This window comes from Acanthisitta chloris, unplaced genomic scaffold (assembly GCF_000695815.1).
Source record: "Acanthisitta chloris isolate BGI_N310 unplaced genomic scaffold, ASM69581v1 scaffold9622, whole genome shotgun sequence".
In the NCBI taxonomy this organism is placed as follows: domain Eukaryota; kingdom Metazoa; phylum Chordata; class Aves; order Passeriformes; family Acanthisittidae; genus Acanthisitta; species Acanthisitta chloris.
The window spans coordinates 18229-41279 of record NW_008659943.1 but is presented as its reverse complement, the minus strand read 5'-3'; the positions used below and the strand labels follow the sequence as shown (position 1 = coordinate 41279).

General features: G+C 43.6%; 1 protein-coding gene across 1 annotated transcript in view; it reads left to right on the top strand.

Annotated features, from left to right (window-relative positions):
* FGD5 (FYVE, RhoGEF and PH domain containing 5) overlaps positions 1-23051 on the top strand; it is a 54244-nt gene that overhangs the window by 16914 nt on the left and 14279 nt on the right. The window contains exons 3-11 of the mRNA XM_009069616.1: positions 2018-2144; positions 6004-6062; positions 6167-6197; positions 13795-13946; positions 14718-14874; positions 15239-15326; positions 16992-17042; positions 18341-18399; positions 21618-21689. Coding sequence (XP_009067864.1) covers positions 2018-2144; positions 6004-6062; positions 6167-6197; positions 13795-13946; positions 14718-14874; positions 15239-15326; positions 16992-17042; positions 18341-18399; positions 21618-21689 — 796 coding nt within the window. The remainder of the gene's footprint in view (positions 1-2017; positions 2145-6003; positions 6063-6166; positions 6198-13794; positions 13947-14717; positions 14875-15238; positions 15327-16991; positions 17043-18340; positions 18400-21617; positions 21690-23051) is intronic.

The following is a 23051-nucleotide window of genomic DNA, read 5'->3' as shown; positions in this document are numbered from 1 at the left end:
GATGTATCAATCCATGTTCAGAGGTACACAGATAACTAGTAGGGTGCACTTACACAGCTTCTCCCTGCTCCACACCTATCAGCAGCTCTGCTAATGATAATGTAAGTGGTGCTGACTGAAAGACTTTTGTTACACTGCATCCTCCTTCAGTCAGTGTAATGTCAGGCTGTCCCGGAAGGCCCATTGCTTCCTTTGTTGTGCTGCCTAAGTCTTGGAATGATGACAGGCAATTGCTGGAGGAGCAGCAGATAATGTGCCTGCAATCTGTTCTCATCCAGCCAAATCATTGCTACAAGGAAGAGAATTAGTTGGGGATTACCATGTCTGTTGAGATACTGTAAACTCTGGGACTATTTCTCTGCTTATTCTTCACACCCACACTTTTATTTGCATCTTCCATTGCACTGAAGTTTATTGCTTGCAGTAAGCTTATTTTAGCAGTGCTTTTAATGAGCTAAAGAAAAGTATCATTTAGCAGTTCCCTGGGCACAGTTCAAGTCTTCTGAAGCTGTGAGTGCTAGGAGACCACAGGAGCAGAGACATACAGGATGGATGAAGAGATGTGAATTCATTGGAGTAAAAACACATGCAATGTGTACTGCCCAGGAGCTCTGTGCCAGTATAGAACAGTCTCAGAAATTAAAACCTGAGTGCTGCTGGAGTGCTCAGAGAAGAGCAGAATGGTGATGGTGGCACAAACATCCCTGTGCCTATCCCATGTCAGATCCATAACATTTTGAGGATTGTCTTTCACCACAAGCCAGTGCCCCTGAACTGCAGGTCTACTGTACATGAAGCCCATGCAACAGTTCAGCAATATTGCAAGTTCTGCTACTGTATAAGCCTTTAATAATGCCAATCCTAATGATTACAAGACTAATATACTGAGGCATTCTTCCCAAATTATAATGTGTTCTCACATTAACATAATGCAGCCGTTTATCAGAGAAAAAGAGAGGGAAAGGGAGGGAGGGACTTAATTTCACGTCTGCTGGAGCAAACAATTACAAATTGCAGGACTGTCTGAGTAAGGACTGAGACTGCCTAAACTATTAATAAGCCTCCTGAGCTGTTCCTGTATCTACCTTGCTCTTGCTTTCACTTGTGCCAAGGCCCTTTTGCTGTTGTAGCTAGGCAGGTTTTCGGAAGTGCAGCAATGCCACCCACACTGAAAAACTGCAGATACTAATAATAAACAAGAGGAGACAATGGTGAGGAACAGTGCTGCTGCTTGGCCCTCTGCCCAGCCATGACAAATGCACTGGGCAGCCCATGAGAACTCCTGGACTCTGCATGAGGAGGAGGATGGAGGCTAACAAACACCAACAGCTACAGCTGCAGGGGAGACACAGCCCTGGGTGCAGTGCAGAAGTGAATACAGATATGTAGGGCAGTTCCTTGGGAGTTTCCTTCTGCACTGCCCTCCTGCTTACATTAACCCATCTTTGCCCAGCCTCCTGTCACTCTAGTACTGGCTTTGAAGCTTGGGGTTTGTTCACTTCTGGGATCCCCAAGTGGGAGATTGAATTAAAATAAGGAGATGAGGCAGAGCTGTGAAAGGAAGTTAATATTCCAGAGGAAATGATAAGTACAGAAATCATATACACTGAGTAATCCAGGCCCACATTACAACCCAACCTGGCTGGGCAACAACTGGGAAACACAGATGTCAGATTTTGATTCTCTAGACAACAGACTCACCCTGTTGGCTGAATGCTAGAACTCATCCCTGGAAATGTGAAAGTCTTGGAGCCACTGTGGTGTAGAAGCTGCATAGAACTCCCAGAATTACACTCTGGTCAAAAATACTGCTCTGAGTCAGTAAAATCAGGCAGGAATGGTTGCTGTTGAACCTAGCAGAAAAAAAACCCAAAAAACCAAAACAAAACAGCAAAAAAAGCCCCTTGAGAAATGTTTCTTTCCAAGCCTTGCAGTTCTGCAGGGACTCTATATGTCTGAGCAACAGGGAGTGCCTGGGAATAACAGCACTGAGCTAGTCTGTTCTTTCTGTCTGCAGTGCCTACACTGAGCCCTACAAGGTGTGCCCTGTCTCCATGATACCCATGGAAGTCGTCACATCAGATGAGGAACAGAAGAGTTCAGAAGATGAGGAGAGCAGTCCTGGGGATCCCAGCCTCACCAAGGTAAGAGACCTGAAAATGAGGAATGCGTGAAACCCAGAGGGGGAAGAGCAACTTGAAGAACCTGTTTAGCTGACAAACCACTAGCATTTCTAGAGCATATCCTAGTGTCTTATCTCAGATTGTCAGGTTCCTCAGCATCTCTTCGTTGTGAGGCTAGTGGCAAAGTGACAACAAGACAGCAAACTGAGGGGTTTTCACTTCTGTTACAGGAGTTATTGCTAAAAACCTGTTTGAAATGGGGCAGGTATAAAAATGTGAAACAGGAGGTAGGGTTTGAATTTTTGCCTTTATTTCACTGAGAAGCTAAGCAATTGTCATCAGAGGTCACATGGCTCTGATTCTTCTGTGTAAGACTAACAGTGAAAATTCATTATTTCTGGTTAAATAAGCTCTTTATTTCCTTCTCTTCAGTCTGCTGGCATATGGCAACAACCTAGAGAACTGAGAGGCAGGGAATGCTCTAAGTTTCCTTAACCTTTGTGATGCTACTGGAACATATTACAAAAAGCAATGCCCTTCACTCACATTACTGATGGAGATTCACTCCTTTTTTTCTCCTGTTAAGCCAATTTAGAAGAAGGTCCTGGACTATCTCTTATTCATGTGTCTTTTATATATGTTCATTTAATTAAATCCCTCTGAGTTTATCAGAAGGTGACACATGGCTTTTCTGCCCTGGGCTCTCAAGGTTGTGTGATAGCATCTGAGCTGCCTGCAGAAAATAATATTGGAATTAGGGGTTCCAGTTAGCAATGGAAAACTCTTTACCAAGTAAAATAAGGCCTTGATCAGAAGAACTGAAGGGAATCTCAGAAGAATAGTAAGAAAAGAATGGGATTAATCTCTATGAATACCTGTAAGAATATAAAGCACTCAGGAAATAAATTAATACAAATCCTAGGAGAAGTAATAAAGCCATAATGGGAACATAAAGACATTTCTTTCATCCAGAACACAGATCTGTCTGCCAGTTAACTGTGTGGGAAATCTAAAAGTAAACCAATCTGTATACAAATACTGTTGAGTTTAGTCTAAAACCAGGAATATGTTACAAGGAACTGTATAAAACCAGCACATGAGGGATGTGATCTTACCCTGGTGGCAAAATGTGCAAGTCTGTAGCAAGGTGAGCAGCATATAAGCAGAGCAAAATGGTATAAAAGGGCAGGAATTCAGATCAGATATGGCTGGATTTTATGCCAGTGAAAACCCAAAGCATTCTGGCTAGGTGGTGTGCTGGGGGAACAAAGGAGAACATCACAAAAAATGATCCCTAATGCTGTTCTTGTGAAAAGACAGCAGTGGAGATAAGGTGCACCACCCTTCTCCCAGTGTCACAATGAAAGGGGGGCAGATGGAAGGAACCTGCACAGCACACAGAACGCTCAGCTGAGCCTCAGAGGTCTCACAGCAACAGGACACAAAACTGCTTTTGCTGCTCCTTCCCCATTTCTACTCGCTGGGCTTGGCTTCCAGACTCCATTAATCATTCTGTTTTGCAAACCTTTAACCTTCACATGTTAGAATACACACCCGTGCACGCACACACAGCATGAAACGTGCTGGAGTTGGGAAGGGCAGATTTGTGTGCCTTGAGGAAGCACCAAATTCAGAGGCCTGTCAAGGGACAGCTCTTGATTTATAGAATTACACAGATCCCCAGGAGACCTGCAGTCTAGCTCTTCAAGGACGTGGCCTGGGAGACAGATGTGCACTGCTTTTCCGTCTCTCGGAGCCAGTCTGAAAAACTCACTTGTTCTTCTGACGCCTCAGTTTACTATTGGCACCACTGTGAACTGCCACAACAGTGCAGAATAATTACAAAAGGGGCATTATGAAGTCACTCAGCTCAGAGACTGAAGCTTATAAAACTGCTGTAAGCCTCTGGCTGTGACAGTAGTGCTCTTGTCAGGGCATCATCGAGCTACAATACATCTACCCTGAGCAGTCTGTGAAATAAGACACACAGAGTAACACACATGGAGAGATCAGCTCATCCATGCCAGCTTGGCAGGGCAGGGGCACACTCAAGGATGGAGCTGCTTCTTCCTTGCCTTCTCTAGTTGCCCTGCTTTGGAAATGCTGAGGGTTACACCCTGAGAACTCCAGCAAAGTGACTTGCACAGTGCTAATGCTTCCAGCATAGTGAACTGTTCTGTGATCTATTTGTGCTGCTCTTAGGCCAAACAATCCCATTCCAGCCCCATGGAGGCAGGCTCAGCCTCAGCCCTGCAGTTTAAGCTGGATCAGGAAACCAGTCTGGTTCTGATCAAGGTTGTACAAAGGGCTGGGTCAGCACAACTGAGAGCTGGCACTGGGCTCAGAGGGGAGTGACTGGCACTGTCACCAAAGTGCCATCAGCTCTTATGATTAATGTGTCTTAGCCAAGAGACAAAATTCAGGGCCCTGAGTGTCGCGTGGCCTGTCTAGGGCAAGTTTGAGAGCGTCTCTAGGCGTTGCCTTCTTGTGTTGCTTAATTGTTGTTTGTTTAACCAGGAAATGAACTCTAAGATTGACGACAGTGTGTGGAGACAGACTTCTGGGAACAGGGGATAGAGGAGTGCAGGTCCCTCTACCATCAAGTTTCTGAACCAAAGCCCAAGTGATTCTTGCACTGCCAAGCTGCCACTTTTTTAGAAATTGTGACTCCCTGCAGCCAGCCATGTGCCCAGCCCTGTGGTGTGGCTCCTTCCCAGAGCTGCCCTCCCACCTTACTGAATGCCTTTGCTTGGCACCTGGGGGCCCTGCAGCCATGTGGGGACACTTGGCTTTCTGCTTCAACAAGTCTTCCCAGCACACCTGGTCTGGCAAACAGCATCACAAAGACTTGATGCCACACTCATCTCCCTTGAGTCCACATTAGGTCACTGAGGGCTGCTTTTCTTTACTACTGTTTTAGTTCCCCCCTTCACCACTGCTAAAAATGTCAAACTTTTCCCAGTACATATTTGTATACTTTGGTCATCTCTTATCATAAGGATGAGTCATCAAGTAGGAGCAAAATACCCTAATTAGCCACTTGCATCTCAGAGCCACTTCTTGCAGAGTTATCTGAGTCTTCCAAGATGCCTCCCAGTTAAATAGATGCCACTGGGATGGCAAACAATGTTGTTTGGTGAAGTACTGAACTGTTTCTGGAGATACTTATGGCCATTTAGTGAAGACATTCTGTTCAGCATGCAGTCAAGCCCTTTGCCCCATTTGCTCCCACAGGTCTCACATCAGTCAGAACAGTCTGGAATATGACCATTTTGATAAAGAACTTCCTTTTCCATGTGGTATGAGCCTCAACACCATGAAACTAGCCTGTTTGAAGTTAAGCACTGTCTGCTTCTTTGACAAATTTTGGACCAGGAAAAATCAACAGAAATTTCTTCTCCTTCTTTAAGAAGAACACATTTTTCAGACCCAACATCTGCATTAGCAGCTATTATATTGTACTACATTACTAATATTTGAATTGGGGAAGCAGCTTGTCATGGAAAGAAGTCCAGGATGCCAGACACAAAGAATAAAAGTCTGGTCACTATTTTTACTGAAGGAATATGTCAGTTCAAAGTGCTTTCTAACACTACTTTACTTCTTGGAGTAAGACATCTCTTAATTCACAGAATCACAGAATTTTAGGGGTCAGGATAGATCTTAGAGATCATCCAGCCCCGACCCTCTCCCTCCAGAACAGGTTGCTTGAAGTGGGGTCTCACCAGAGCAGGGTAGAGGGGGAGAATCACCTCTTTTGACCTGCTGCTCACACTCCTGTGGATGCAGCCCAGGATTGGATTCACTTTCTGTGCCGAGCTCACACTGCAGCTCATTGTGCCTGCAGGTGTCAATTGTCTCTGACTTTTTCTGTTGGCAGAAAGAAGGCCAGTCCAGAGCTTACCTCATTGCCCAGGAGCTGATGTCTTCAGAGAAAGTGTGAGTTCATTGTTACAACCTATCTGTTGCTCTACAAAAACTCTGCAGTCCACCCTTCGGCATTGGTGTGACAGCAATTAATAAAAGTTTGTCTCTTTCCCCAGATATGTGGAGATGCTTCAGCTGTTACGTATGGTGAGTAAATAATTTTGATCACTGAAGCCTAATTGCCCTTTTACTTCACTGTGACTTAGAAGACGTAAAAGCACGGAAGGGATTGAGTCTGTTGCTCTACAAAAACTCTGCAGTCCACCCTTCGGCATTGGTGTGACAGCAATTAATAAAAGTTTGTCTCTTTCCCCAGATATGTGGAGATGCTTCAGCTGTTACGTATGGTGAGTAAATAATTTTGATCACTGAAGCCTAATTGCCCTTTTACTTCACTGTGACTTAGAAGACGTAAAAGCACGGAAGGGATTGAGGCAAATTTGAGAAGGCTTTCCCTCGTTTCCCTATCCCTTTCCTTTTCTCCTTTCTCTGATAGATAACTGTGTGGTGAAATTTGTATTTTCACAATAATCCTATTTTCTGCCTGTAGAAGAAAGTTTGGAAGGAAGAGAAAACATTGTATGGGCTCTCTTTTCCAAGCTGATAGCTTCAACATGGGACAGGGATTCTGGTTTATATCTTTGTTAAATGTTTTTAGTTTAGAAACAATTCTGGATGCAAGTGCATGCTGCTTCCCTCCAGCTGGATGGACTCCAAACTGTTGGCAATCCCTAACAAAAAGAATCTTCATGAAAATTACAGCCCATTGGTTAGTTAGGGAAAAACTCTGCTTGATTGTTAATTATCTGCTGAAGTGCTCCAGAGCTGGCTTAAATATATGAGAGAATGAAAACAGAGTTTTCCTGGCTCAAGAATGTAACTACTCCCTGCTCTCCTGTTTGGGAACTCAGACACTTTCTAAACAGAAATGCTTATTACAGAAAGTAAGTAATATTACCTGGAGCTTGGTCTGACAGTGCTGGAATTAAGGTTTTAGGCAATGAGGAAAACTGAATCAGCTGGTTAATTCATCAGGGGAAAAGATACCAATAATAGCACTCCAAAGACTGGAGTGCTCTCCAAGTTCTTCTATTTCTGTCGGCCATGAATTTTAATTGGACACACTTGTTTGGTTTTTATGTTTCAGTCTAACAGAGTATTTCAGAGTCCTGTTTTGCTGGGATTTTGTTTCCCTGCCTGCCCATCCCACTGGAGTAGAGGAATCTTATGAGTGGTTTTCATATGCTTATTATTACCTTAATTACAAAAGTTAGAGCACCAAAAGAAGAGTTAAAATGTCAGAGATGGGCCTAAAGTAAAGCCTTGAATGAATGCACTGGTTTGGACAGTTGAGCCACTCGCTGCATATGAAGTGTCAAAATCACTGTAACCATTCACTGTTCACTTTCCCTGTCCTAGTTCCCATTGTCCTGAGTTAGAAAGTTCAAAAAAAATCTCATCAGTTTTAGGCTGAGATTTTGGATGCAGAGTTTTGATTACTGATTATCTTCTGTGGTGGAAAAGTAAGTTCTTGCCACATCACCAAATGCATACACTCCTTTAGGGGTACTGGAGGGTTTTCTTCAGCAGAGTCAGCTTTCTCAAATAAGATGTAATTGCTTCTGTGAGTTGGCTTTCTAAGTAGTGAGGATGTGTGATTGGAACTTGGGTCAGAGAGTGAGGGAGGAGAGAGGAACAGGCAGCCTGTTTTCACCTGACTGCTAGTTCAGGCACTCCTTAGTTTAGAAGAGATACAAAATCTTCATGGGAACAGGACCAGAGGATAAATTTCTGCTTTACTGAGTGCCTGTAGCCCTAGCATACCCCATCCCTACTGCTAGAGGCTGATGTCTGCAGGACAGCTACCTACTGCAATGGCATTCAGAAGTAATCTGCAGGTTTCTTGGTTCCAATCACGTTCCATCTAGGAACCCACAGCCCCAGCATTGTTACCTTTCCCACTCTGACTCCTGTTGGATCTTTATATTCACCTGTTGCCCAATATATTATTCCAAAAATCTAGAGAAACCATTGTCAGCTTCACAATGTGTAAGTCCCTCAGAGTGCAGGGGTAATATTGCCTCACTGAGGCTTTCCAGTACAGCCATAGTGCAAATGTTACCATAAACCAATTACTGCTTTTCCCATATTTGAATAGCATTGGGAATAGCCACATCAGCAGAAAATTGTGCTTTGCTCTGCACTTGCTGTTGACACAAGTCCCACTGGCAAATCTCAGAAGCAACCACAAGTGACCACAGGGTCACCAAACTGCCCTCAAGGTACAACAACAGGCTATTGATGGCCAGGTAGGACCAAGGGCTTCCTCGACAGAATTCCTCAGCTCAGACAAGCATTTCCTCTCACCAGCTTTCTCAAGGAAACAGTTTCTAAATGCTCATCTTCAGGTCTCAAGTTTCATCATCTCATGTAAACCCACACATTGGTAAGAAAGGCAAGGAACCAAACCACACCCTAGCTGCTCTCAGAAAGGAAAAAAAATATTCTTTTCTTAAGCCTGCAGCAGGAGCAGTTTCCCATCTCATTTCCAGGCTTGGCTGGAGCTGCTATTCATTCAGCATAACAGAATCTGTTTGGCCTTTCAGTGGAGACTTTAATAAACTGATTGATTGCCAAAACGATGACATTTCCATACACCCACTCTGCTATTGAACTCAAAGACTGGAAACATTGTGTTAGCTCACAAACTTGGTATCGTTGGTGTGGTAGTAGTGATAATAATCTAAAAGGTTAGCTGTTACTTGCCCTGCTCAAAGGTAATGCAATTTTCTGGAGCAGGGAATTAAGAACTCATTCTGGTCTGAGCAGATGGAACTGGCAGAGCCTTGTAGTCCAAGGCCACGATCTCTTGGTACTCTAGTTTAGTTTTCCAAAGTTAATTAGTCTTTGAATCTCCAGGATCATTTAATCCTCATGCTTTGTGTCTTTTCTCCTGTTTTTCTTCCCCAGTAACTCAGGCTGCACTTGACATCTTTTTCTCAGTGCTCACTCCTGAACAAAAATGCTGCAGGTTGCTTTCTCAGCCTAAAGTTTCACACACCCCCACGAGTCTGGTTTATTTGCTTCCCTTCAGCCAGTCTGTTTCAAATGACTCTGCAAGATGTGCACAAACCAGACTTACTGTGACCCAGACACCACCTCAGGATCCCAGTCTGTGTGGGATCAAGCATTTGCCTGATAGTGTACCATGTTTGCCTTTATTTTGCCTTAGGCTCTTGTACATAAAATCATCTTTTTAGTGTGAAGTCATTATTACTTCCCTCTAAGGCATTTACTGAATTAAAGTACCCAAAAGGACAACTCTGCACTGAAAAAACATCAGCCCCAACACTTCCCTGTTTGAAGAAAGCTGATCCTGTTTCCTGGTTTGGCATTTTCCTCATAACAATGGACCACAGTTCTTCGAAACACAAAGACTCAGATTTATGCTTCCTAAGCACGTGAAGATCTGGGTGTGAATATGATATGAACAGATGTGTGCTGGTTCTCCAGCCTTTGGAGCAGTTTGGAATCCAACCCTGCACTGAGCATCCCAAGGCCTCTGACTGCAAAATACATCTTAGGAATTAAAAAACCAAAATCACCTTAGTGCTCAAGTCTCTAACTCCAAGGTACCTAAACGCAGATTATCACGAAGTCAGAATCACTGATTCAACTCTAGTTTCAGAATTCTTGTGGGCAGCATGTTCTCAAGAACAAAAAATAACTACCTCATTTAGGAGTCACTACTACATGTTAGACAAAACAGAATTCCATCTTTCTAATTATTTACACTTCCAGTGAATGATTTGCTGAGCCTTTTTTTTTTTTACTACTGTGAATTTCTTGGATGATGTTCAAAGTTCTGCTGGACCAATCAAGTCCTTACTTCCCTAATTAAATGTTTCAGTGAATGGAACGTGCTGGCTAAATGAAGAGCTAGGAGGCTGGTAGAGCCTCTGAAGCTCTTCTGAAAGCCTAAATACACACTGTTAGAAAAGAATAGCCTGCCCTCACTTACAGTGGTCTGAGGTTTTCTCTCATTTATTTATTCATTGTTGTGTTCACTGGCAGAGGAAAATAGCTGTGCATTGACAAGGAGTTTCCACAGTGGGAATGCTGAGCCAAAACAGCTTTCAGATCATCTGTATATCTCTTAAAAGGAGAGGGAAGCCACAGGAGCATATCTGGCATAGGGAGCAGGGGTAACAAGCCCCTCTGATACAGTATGCTCAGTGCATACCCTGCAGCTGGTTCTGAAACCCACTTGCCATGATTTGGATGGATGGGAGCATTTGGCTGGATGTGAGTGTGTGCTGAGGTCAGAGTTCCTGACCCAAATTGTGCCCTGCACGACAGGACAAGAGACTAATTGTGGCTGCTGCGATAGCATTTTCTGCTCTCTGTCTGGCATTGTTTCTGCTGAGCTCAGTAGTGAGAAATTTGGGAAGATCACTGCTCCATGCAGAGCAGGGGTCACTCAGTATGCTACAGGAGATGTACCACTTTTTAATTCAGGGGTGTCATCACTAGGAGAGAGGCTGCTGGCTGTGATGTAGATACCTCCAGGAACCACCATGAGTCAGGCTTGGGTCACAGGATGTTGTGTGCTCATGTCTCCATTCAGCTTTAAATGGGAGACTCCCTTCTCCCCCTTGGAACTCTTCACCCTCCCCCAGCTGTAATGCCTAGATGTCCAAAAGAGCCTTGGATCCTGCAATATGCAGGATCTATTGAATGTACCCTAAGTGGTTATGCTTTCCCATGCACACACAAACACTGGTGCAGGTATAGAAGTGACCACAGTGAGATCCATGGGCTCATCTACCCCTGGATGAGACTGAGCTCTGTGCCCATCATGCCACTCAGTTTGGGAAGCTGGTCTAAGAGTTTTGACCCAGCAGGGAATTATATTGACTCAGAACCTTCTGTATTGAAGCATAGGGCTTGGGTGAGAGACTTTGAGACCTTCAGGTGCCACGACTGATCCCAGTGAGTGAGGCTGCAAACGTGCTGTGTGTTTGATTAATGCCTTCCCAGGCACTCAGCACGTTCAGTAGGGACATAATTCTTTTCTTAATGGGTGTTTACAGTGATTACTGTTATGCTGCAGGGTTTTTATTAATCATTAGGAAGCTGGCTATCCAGGCAACTGGAATGAAATAATTTGTCTGAGAATTCATTATCATCAAGGGGACAGGCAATTAATGACTAATTAAACCCACTGAGAGGCAGTGGGAAAGGAGTGTTAATCTTGTTGCTCAGCTGTGGTGGAAAGTGGACAGGCACAGGGCTGTTCAATGTGAATTTGGAAAAGATGACATCTCTGCAACATAACAGGTTACTTAGCACATCAGTAGTGAATTCACTACAGCTATTCACTTGCCCAGGCACAATAAGATAAAAGAACCCTCTAGATTCTTTCCCTTTCCCTAGTTTGGATTAATTACAATGGCTGAGGACTTTGAAAGGTTGCAGATTCCTTTGAGTCAGGAAAAGCTTCCAGAAGATGGATTGACTGGCTTAGCTGGGTGGAAAGCCTCTGGAGTGTATACTGGCTGAAATATGAAGTTAGATAGGCTAGCTCACACATCAGGAAAAATGGGAAATTTAACAGCAGAACATTGGGATTGGTGGTACTGGGGCAGGACACATTGTGGAAACCACCCAGATAATTAGGAAACACAGAAATTTTTATGACATTGTTTTATCCAGGATATAATTCATCAAAAATAAAATTGCCATTGTGATCTTTTTTTACCTAGTTCCAGTTTTATGACATTGTTTTATCCAGGATATAGTTCATCAAAAATAAAATTGCCATCGTGATATTTTTTTACCAAGTTCTAGCAGCTTTTCAGAAAACAAATGCTTCACCTGTCATAGTTGCTAAAAAAACACATTGTGTACACATGACTTTCCTTTTGGGCATTATCCATTAGATATTCCAGTCATCCCAGTTCATAATGAACCAGTGTGTACACTGTAGTTGACAGTAACAACAGAAAAGCCAGGAATGAATTTGAGGAGACTAAAACCTGCTCTTGCCTAGAGTCAGTTCCTACTGGTGAGAGAGGAATTTTGGAATTCTTTGCCCAGAGGCTCTCCTGCTCCTTACAGAGCCATTCAGCAGGGGCACAGCCATACCAACCAGATCCCAGCACGCTGAAATCCATACAGCAACCTTGATTTAACCAATCTAAAGTGGGCAGTCAATTATAGATCTCCAGTGAAACAGACTTTGCTCATACCTGGACATCAGCAACTTTCACAGAAATCACTTCTCCTCCTCCTCTATTACTCCACATACTTACAAAAGGCAACTTGACGAAGCCAGAATCATGAGAAATGCCATGGTAAATCCTGGTATGGCCCAGGGAAGTTCAGAAAGTCCCTAAAGTTCAGGGAACAGAATTTGACTTTTTAGCAATAAGTTTCTTATCGCTAGATCCTGACAGAGGAAGATACTCAACCTATCCCACCCTGGTTCAGGGCTGGACAGAAACAGCTTGGCATGTTTCAGTCAGCTGTGTAATCTGAAGAGGTTTCTTTTTACCAAGCCCCTCCTTCCTTTCACATCCCAGTTGGCCAGGTCACATAGTGGGGTAGGAGGCCAGGAAATGGTCTCTGGAAAAATCTAGGTGTCATTTCTGTTAACTCATCCAGCAGAATAACCTTCTCAGCAATTGTTAAAGCAGCTGTATTTTTCCCCTCAATGAATTGGCATCTGTGGGCACACAGAATGGTTTTTATGTCTTTTTTAAACCATTGGGTTTAATAATAACTCATTGTTTGCAGAGCCACATGTGAAAAAATACATTCATGACATGGATTTGGCCAGACTGGTCAGACACCAAAGGTTTCCTTCATACCAGACTTTGGATTGAAGCAGAGCTCAGTGCAAACCTGATGGAAGAACAGCTCCTGATGTGATTGCCATAGTTGGACAGGATGCAGCTTTAACACCTGCTCTGCTGTGACTAGATGCTTGGGCTTTTATGTGTTTGTGAGCTACCTGACCCTTCACCAGGTCACCAAGAGTCCTCTTGGAGCTTGTTTATTTTCCCTCAGGATGCAGAGTTAGCTTATCCATAACATGTGGCACACTCTCTCTTAAATCCAAGTAGGTTGCTTTCCTAATAATGCTATATCCTATTCCCTCCTGGCTCCAGAGTCAGTGAATCCAAGTATATTCAGCTCCAAAACCTCAGTTCAAGTATGTTTCATGCTGAATTTAAAAACAATACCCAATCTGAGGGACAATGTTGGTTGGCTAGCAATAAGAAGGGATGCTGCAATGCCCTAGCCTTACCTTCACACACAAAATAAAAAAGGAAAGGAAGATCAGATAAGGACAGATAGTATTTTTCTAAGGAAGGAAGCCTTGCAACCTCCTAGTCTGCAGCTGCTGCAGCAAAACAAGTCATCAGGAGCTTTCAAGCCTCACAGTTGACATGGCCTCTCTACTGAGCTGTTTGGAGTATTTACTCTGGTTTTCTCTTTTACCCTTTTTTCTTCACCTTGTGCAATAAAACTTCCACATACTTCATGACCTATTGGGATGCAGAAAGACTGGAAAAGGCACTCACAGAATTAGTTTCTAAGCAATGTAAATCAATGCCCAGTTCCTGTTCTCATCACAAACAGGGATGCACTTAGGTTTCTAGTTATTTTCATAGACAAACTGTGATTCAGAAAAGATACTGTAAGTCTGTTTGCCTAATTTCTATATCGTTGTTTGCAGGATTTCTATGAAGGGATCTTGAAAGCGCTTGGAGAGGATGATGAAAATGAGCAGGAAGAAATTAAACTCAAGCAGGGTTTAAGTGAACTGCCTGAAATTTATGAATTACACCAAGACATCCTGGGAGAACTGGAAGAGAGAGTCCTTAAATGGTAAGTACAGAATGGCATAGTTTGATGGCCTGGATATCCCCTCCACAGCAGGTGGGTGAACCCATTGGTGCTCCCTTGACCCCACCAGCAGGGAGACTGGGATCCCAGCAGAGATGGAACGAGTAGAACCTCAGCTGCTTTGATAGGTTTTGCATACAGACAGGAAGGAAGCAAACAGAGAACTGTCAGGTTAAGAAATGAAATACTGAGAGGCCTGTGCAGTGCACAGCCCATGACTCTGAGACAGCCCCAGCAGTCAGGGTGGGGACAGCCTGTTCCACTTGCATTTTCCTCTGCCTGTTCCTAGTCATCCCCGTGTGGCTTCACACTCATGGCTTGAAGCTCACAGAGTCATGCCATGGGTGACAGGAACAGGAGACATCAGAATTCATCCTAAAGATGATCTGCTTGGAGAAATCTATATAGCAGCTGTGCAGCTCTCAGATAAGGGACAGCCCCTCACTCCCAGCACCAAGGCAGGATCTGCTGGGCTGAGCTTCCAAGCCAAACAGACACTGGCAGCCTGTGAGGGACTCCACCTAAGCCAAACATCCTTAAGGGTGAAGTCTTTCCATGAGAGAATAAGACCATGTTTAGAACAGACAAAGCTCCAAAATTAATTCAGTTAAGGAGACACCTAACTTGAGCCAGGCTCTAGTCTACCAAACTGCTGAAGTAGTTCAATACTCTGCATCAGGGAGTATGGCTCTGCTTTTTACTTTGCTTTGTTTATTTATCCTTTTGCCGCTGCTTTTCTTTCCGTGGCCTTAGGGAGGAGCACCAGAAAGTTGCTGATGTTTTTCTCTCCAGAAAATCAAGGCTGAATCATCACACAGCATACATTATGCAGTTTGACAGGAATTTGGCTTTGCTAGATGAAACGTGCCTTAAACATTCCCAACTGGCTACCATGATTCAGGAGTTTGAGGTAAGGCTCCCATGTTTTTTCACCTGCACTAAGTGCATGGCTTTGCCACAGGGATTACTCAGAGATTTATTTTTCTTGCAACTCCACCAGCATTCACACACAGGGTAGAATGAAACAATAGCTTTCTTTTTACAGGCCCTGGTGCTAAACTGAAGAGAGATGTTTAGTTGTGTTTGTGCCTGTTGCCCACACTCCTGTGTGTGCACACAGTGTAGGTTGGTAAATCTAAACCTGAGTCTGTTTTGCTGGAACATAGTGGAACTGTTTCTCAGTCTGTGGTAGAGTTATGATGATAACTGCTGACAGTTTGCTGCTGAGCTCACCCCACACACTTTGTGTTTTCTTTCCCCTGCCCTGGGCACAGCAGAGCTCTGGTGGCAGCTCTCAGAGTGTGAAACACCAACTTTTGGAAGTGGTGCGGCGTGTCTTCCAGTATCGGGTGCTGCTCACAGGTCAGTACAACCACTCTCAGAAGGACCCTAGGGAAACACTCCCATGATGTTCTCTGCCTCCACTGTGCTATACATTGACACCAAGACAGCTGAAACAGGGCTAAAGCAGTGTGGGATTTCCTGGGAACTTCAATATGCTTAGTACAGGATTTAGGAGATGTCAGGGAGCCTGGGAAGAGCCAGGCACTTCTTCAGGACAGCAATGCTGAAAGGTCACAGAAAAGTGTGGTCAGGTGTTTTTAGCCATTCCTTTTGGCTTTTTCCTTATGTGAATCCAAAGAGGTAGTGTTCAGCCTCTCCATCAACAGAGCAGTTGTACCCAGTACTGCACCCTAAGTGCCATGCACACTACACCTAAGGCTAGTGAGGAGTCAAAATCCCAGTCCCACTTTGCTGCATTGTAGGAGGCAGAGGTACAAATCTACATTAACAGTATGTTTACAGATTTGACATTTCCAGTACTACTTTCCCTTTACATTCAGGACTGCATGTCTCACTCCCACCTGGAGTCTCTCCAGGGAGGGTTGTGTCCCTTCTCTGCAAGCCACAGCAAATCTAGCAGGTTTGAGCCTGTGAGATGAAGAGACTTTCTGAAGCAGGATGTGGCCCCCAGAAAGAACTGGCAAGTTTAGAACTGGCTGGGGAAGGAAAGGGTTGAATTTAATAATGAATTTCAGTGTTGTCAAGTAATTTAGTGAAAACACAAAAGAGTAAGGGTCCATACAGATGGAGAAATGCTTTGGGAGTGGGTGGAAAGGGATGCAAGATGAGTTATGACTGGGACAGCAGAAAGGAAGCCACAAACCTGCCCATACAGCTGATGAAGGGCAGGGAATATTGGGAGGGAGTCCTATGATTGCAGCAGAACAAAGTGACCATATGAAAATTTTATGAACAGCACAGATTAACAGCAGTTTCATCTTGCTCCAGACACTTTGATCAAGGGTGCAACTCATTATTCACAGCTGGGTTTGCTTTTTTAGTATGAGCAACACAAATGAACACCGGATGCCAATAGTAGGAGGGTTTTTTTCTGACTTGCTTCCCTCTCTGGGTGTGTCTGCATTAAGGGCAACTTCCCAGACTTGTGGTTTACAGTATTTAGCAGTCTCACACCATCCTTACAGTGTTTATAATAAAAGGAATTGGCATATCTGAGTCAGAAATGCCCCCACTATGCTCTATCTTCTCTTCCCATTTCTGTAGTCTACAACAAATATTGCAAACATGCAGCACAGTATTTTGTGAGAAAGCTGGAAGGGCTTCAGTGCAGCTCCACTGATTGGATTCCATCTATTATTGTTGAAGCAACATGAGCTGCTCCTTGACCCAGGTACTCGCAGTAACTGGGAAAATGAAAGTTTTGGTGTGTAGGGAGATAAGGTCTGCTGGACTAAGATATTACAGAAAATAGGTTTACTACTTCAGTTCTTTGCCTCAAGAAACCAATTCCCTTTTTGCCTGCTAGGGCAGAGTGAGTCTGGAACAGTGCAGTCCTTCAGATTCTCAGGTGTACTTTGTTCAATAACTGGCTGATTCCACTAGATAAGGAAGACTATTTTATGAGGATATCGTTTGCCAATTATTGTTTTAGCTAACAACACTACAAGTTATGTAGATCTACATTCTAATTACTGGATGTCTGTGTTTGATTATTTTCTACAGATTACTTGAATAATCTTTGTCCTGATTCTACAGAGTATGAAGACACACAAGGTAAAATGAAATGGGTAGAACAAAAATTCTGCTTTGCTGATGCTGCTCCTAAAGAGGTAGAAGATCTGTACTGGTAGTATATGGAAGATGATTTTTAAGATTTTGTGTTAACAGGTTAGATGAAAGATCAGTAAGAGCTGATTACTAATTTAGACAAATTATTTAGGACAAGAACCCTGGGGTTTTTTTCATTGAAACATAGAGGTTTCCTGTGGTATTTTCATTCATTCAACTTAACAGAAGAAGAAAATATCATCTGTACAGGCATGGTGCAGATATTGTAGTTCTGCCTCAGTCGTGGAGGAAATCCTAGTCCTCTGGCTTTGTCCATAGTTGGCCTGGCCATTGTAAAGTCAGCATCTTCACCAACACATTAGACAGATGAAGCAGAAGTCTCTTACTCCCACACAAGTCAAAGAAAGGTTTAGCTGTGACCTCTGTGGGAGTAGTTTCCAGGCTGGAGTAAGCAGCAGTAACACTGTTAATGAAACCAGCTCACCCCTGTTACCACTGAGTGTAAATCCAAACCAACTCATAGCAATAATGTCTGTTCTGGCCAAGAGTAGAGTCTCGTGCAAGCTTTAGGACCCTGGACACTGACAGCAGAGCTACAGCTATACAGGTGGTTTAAACACCAGGACAGATGCTCAAGCCCTCTGGCCACAATTGCCTGTCTTGTCTGTGGTTAGCTCACACTTGTCACATTTCTGGCCAGCAATGGTTAGCATGCTCCCAGGTTATCCCCAGAAATCAACAGGAGCCTCTGCTCCACAGGGGAAAGGATGTGAAATAAGGACCTGAGCCATGTTATGCTCTCAGGGCCAGCAAACATGCCCTAGCCCAAGTAGAGAATCCCTGCTCTAACAGAGAATCCAGGAGTTAATTCACATCACCACTTCAAACACTTTTCTGTCAGAAAGGGATGACCTGTCCCCAGCAGTGGGACACCTCAGACTGCTGTGCTTTCAGATGGCTAAAAGCTGGCTTACATTCTCCTCCCTACCACAAGTTCCAATTGCCATAAATCTGCAGCTAGAAAACATTACAAAAGGATTTTGTGCCATGCTAGGTGCTTGAAAGGGACCCTATAAGCTCTCTGGGTCAGCACAAGTATGATGTTTCACACAAGTGAATGATGAGAAGAATGGCAGCTGCATTATGAAGGTGCCAGAGAAGTCCAAGGAGCTCCTGCTGGGGATGATGTTGTCTGGGTTTTTAAAGATGTAAACAGAAGGGATTTGGGTTATTTTCCTACTCTTCTATGTGATACATGATGTTTGTTTTGCTTCATCCCTCAGCTGCCTTATTGATTGTTTCTGAAATCACAGACCGAGCCAACGACAGCATGGTCCAGGCGGTGAGTCCTACCATGGCTTTGCTCTCCTGATCAACAGCAACTTTTTCACACACCTGTTCAGTTGAATACATCTCTCTGCTAGGTTCTGAAACCTCCTCCTGGGTGAGACTCAAGGGGTTTACAGATCTAGTTTACAGTACTACAGGTCTGGAGTAGATCTATGCCCTTTAGTGCAGCTGTGCAACATAGCAGCACAAAGGGATTTTTTCCCCTCTTGGACTTGCTGAAATATCTGTGTGGAGCACTGAAGGAAGAGAGGAGAATTTTCATGGTTCTGTTTCTAGCACATCTGCTCTTTGTCAAAACTGTGGCCTGGAAGAGATGAAACAAAATCTCCTTCTTTCCCATCTGTGTGAATACTGTGGGTTTTGTGAAGTCACAGGTTGAGGACAATCAAGGGTCAGTGTTCTGCTGAATCAGAGCTTGTCCTCCTGAATTAATATCCCAGCCACAAAGCCACAACCAGCTTTTCTTTCTCTCAGATTAAAAAAACCCCCACAAAGTAAATAATTTAAGTAGTTAGTCTAATTACAGAAGAAACTGAACAATGCCACTCAATTAGAGTGTTAATGACTTGTCATGTACCTGGTTGAAGTTCTAAGCACTAATTTAGACTTGGCATGTACCTGGAAGACGATTTCTGCTTGTCAAACAACACTCCAGAAATCTGACAGGAGCATTGAATTATGATCTACATTTTCTACAGAACACAAATGACTCTTTAGTAGCTTTTGTTTTATGATAGTAATACTCAAGCAGTTTTTCCCTGGGAACTATTAACTCGGTATTTTCAGCCACATTAGGATAATCACTATCTCCACAGCATTTTCATTAGGTAGGAAAATAATTCTTGCAGCTTCCAGATGTGTAAACAGAGGAGTAAGGCACAACATCACCACAGAGCCTTACATCTGTCTGTGATTCCAGGAGCCAAACTGGGCAGGGTTTGTGCTGCTCTCGAGTGTCTGTGACCTGTCAGAGGCCTGAGATGCTCAGAGCTATAAATCATTGCTGCTATTAGCAGCTGGTGAATTCCCTGGGGAGGTGTTCCTCCTGCACAGACATAATGATAAAGTGATCCAAGTTGCAGTTTGCTGCTAAAAAGGCCAGAGAAGGGTTTCAGCCACCCACTCTGCCCTACTTGCTGGGTGGAGCTTTGCTTTTATGTTTGAGTTGTAGCTGGTAAAGGATATTTGAAAGGAGAATAGTGATAGTTTTAAGGATAATGGAGAAAATGATATAAACAGGGAAATTAGTGGAACTGTAAGGAAACTATCCCCCCACCCTGAGCTGCCCACATTCCCAGATAAAACACGGTCCTTCATGTGTGATGGCTGTTTGACTTCCTTCAGGAAATGAATCTGATACTCCTCTGTCCATTTCCTGCTGCACATGTGTCCATAGTGCAAACATCAGCACTTCAACAGTGCAGCAGGCCTGAGCAAAGCTGAGCTGCAGCAGCTTCTCTCACTCTTGTAGAAACCCAGATGAGTAGTGCTAGCCTCAGCTTGAGTGTGCTCACAGGAGGGCACTGCCTTCTGTGGATGGAGAACAGGTTTTTGTTGTGAAAACTCTCAATTTGACAACTTTTGCCAAGGTTAAAACACCCCATAGTGATGGGAAAAGCCTTTTGCAAGTGGTTTTAGCAAATGTGGGTTGTGTCATAATCCCTGGTGTTTCCTCTGCTATTGGTTTCCATTTTGATGGGTTATAGTATTTTAGAAGTGATCTGAAAAATTCCACTTGTTGCTTTCTGCATGGCAAAAGAGATAGTTGACAGCTGAAGTTCTTGAACATGGTTCAGCTGCCAGTTCCACTGCATGGGCATATTTAATATGTGGGTACTGATTAAGAGGTAAACTTAGTATGATGCTCAACAATGGTAATATTTCACCAGGGCAGTAATATATGGAGGTATTTTAGGCTTATCTCAAAAAGCAAGCTGAGATAGGTACATTAATTGTGTTAGCTGAAACCCAGGGTAAATTAGCCTTGACAGACCATCATGACCACATGGATGTGTCCCTTCTGGTATCTGTGATAGCTTTCTTCATTAGCTGTTTCTGTAAACAGCACTGATTTGTTTCAGGCAGAAACAGGGCACAATCTAATCATGTCTAACTAAGCCCAGGGGTATCTTAATGCCAGTCAGTGGAGCAAAGGAAAACAGAGCACTACCTGTCAGAGCAGAAAAGTGTACTCAAGGGCTGTGAGGCCATGAAGTATCAAACACAATCCTTAGTCTGCAGTTTATCTGGGCACATAACTGAGGATTTAGGATGCAATAGCTAACTTAGACAGGAGACTCCTAATTTTTAGGCATTTTCCAGTGATCACTCATTGCTTCTGGGCAGCTCATTCTACTGTTCTGATCAGATAAAACCACAGCTGAGCCCTATGCACAAGTCTCTGTTTCAGCAGCCTCACCCACTGAATGGAAGGAGATTTGAAAAAGCTCTAGCAATATTGCAAAGGTACAGACACCCCTTCTTCCTCCTTTTTAGATTCACCCAATATCTTTCTTTTTTTTAAATAAGAACAGACTTATCTTGATTAACCTTATTTGCCATCTTCACTGATAAGTTCATACCTCATGCCAGTGCCCACCGACTGACTGTGCTTTCAGGCCAGGTAGACAGTGAATAGTACCAAAGTTTGATCACAAACTTTGTGATTTTTGCACAGCATCAAAACAGAGATGCAGCTTCATTGCCTGCTTACTAGTTTACTTTCTAAATCCTCTATTGCAAAGGCATTAAATCATTACCACAGATCATAAACCTCCAGATAATCCTAGCAACAGTCCTACAGAATTAAAGCCTGCCTTGGATTACCTGTGCCATGGCAGTAATGCACAGGCCTTTGGAGCAGACACTGTAGTTTATTAGTTCCCAGACCCAGCAAGTCAGCAAAGAAACCAATATATAACTACCCTGTGGAGTCAGAAGGCTCTTTGCAAGGTGAACTGAGGTAGGAGGGGACAGAACCACAGAAAGCCACAGCAGATGTGAATGCAAGTGATGAGGCTTTATGAAACACATAAGGCAGGAAGAAGACTTTTCTGGGCTTCAAATCCTTCATCTCAGTTCTCTCTAAAATCTAATTCTGTACCACAACTTCTAAAGAAATAAAATGGTGAGGAGGGGTGAGGGAAGGTTTTCCTGCTTGTCTAAAAACAGTCTCTATGCACTCTTCTAAACACAGTTTCTCTCCCCCAGGAGAACTTGCAGAAGCTGGTACACATTGAGCACAGTGTGAGAGGGCAGAGTGGCCTCCTCCAGCCAGGAAGGGTGAGTGCTGCAGGCAGAGCTGTGCTGATAAGGTCATTGTTCCCAGCCACATATATTTCTGATTGTGCGATGGCCAGATTTCAGATGTCTACAGGTGTTGTTCACTGGGCTGCTGTGATAAGAGCTGGAGCACTGGTTTGTGTAAAAAGCCATCACTCTGGCAGTGCACAAAGGGAGCCTCAGGCTGGGAAAGACATGCATTGGCTCTGCTTTTACACAGAGCAGCCATTTGGCTTTGCACTCCAGCTGTCCTCAGCCACCCCCAGTGTAGTATATTTTGATGGAGCTGCTGTTTTCCTCCTTATTTACTCCTGTTCAAAGGTTGCAACACTAGCAGGAATTGTTTGCAGCCTGGAAAGGCTCAGAGTTCTATATGGCTGGGCAAGAACCTTAAAGCAGGGGAAATAATTTTTTTTCAAATTTTTACTGTCACCATTCCCCTGTGATGTTTTTAATGCAAGACATTAACAGAAATGTGGGAGAGTGTACAGCTGTCTTGCCATCCACATCAAATGCAAATTTCTTCTTCTGGCTTTCATGCCTATCCAGTTTCCTGAGCTCAAACCCAGCTCTACACTTTAAAAGATTTTTCTTTCTTGAGTTCAGCAACTCTGAATTTCCCTTCAGTCCACCAGTATCTTCAGCAAAACTCAAAAAGCAATTTTCAAGGCTTGCATACTCATAGTACAAGAATCCTCATCAGCCAAATAGTGCAGTCAACCTCTGTTTTTCTCCCTAATATCAGTATTCTCACTTGCCCTCAAGTAATGCTTTAGCAAATTCTGCAAAGCCCAGCATGTAGAATTTGCAGGACTAGTCCCTGATTATAAACTGTTCTAGAGTGAAGACTAAATTCTGGTGTCCATCTGAAAAGAGCAAATGATTGTTAATCCACTGACTTCATTCAGTTATGGCAGACCTTTTCAATCATTACTGCAAGTTCCACTGCGCTGCTTTAGCTGCTTACATACACACTCCTACCTGCACACAGCAATGAGACAGAGCCTCAGAGTATTGTGCTTGTAAACATGCACAGATTATGTATGCAGGTATACTTACGTGGATGTAGCATGCTGAAAACCAAGGCTTTAGCTTTTCTCTTTGGTCTGCCTATTCTAGAGGACTTTTAAAGACAAGAGTTCTTTCCTGAAGCCCATTGTGCATTATTTTTGCAATCTGTGACAGTCACCTCTGAGCACAGCACAACAACAGTGGGCTGAGGACAAGTGGGATTGCAACCCATTTTGTACTGACACAGATGCAAGCCACGAAGGGCAGCAGAGCGAACCCAGGCAAAGACTAAGCCAGATCATAACAAATAAGTCTAGAAACAAGTGTTGAGGTTATCTATCTCCTCCTGTG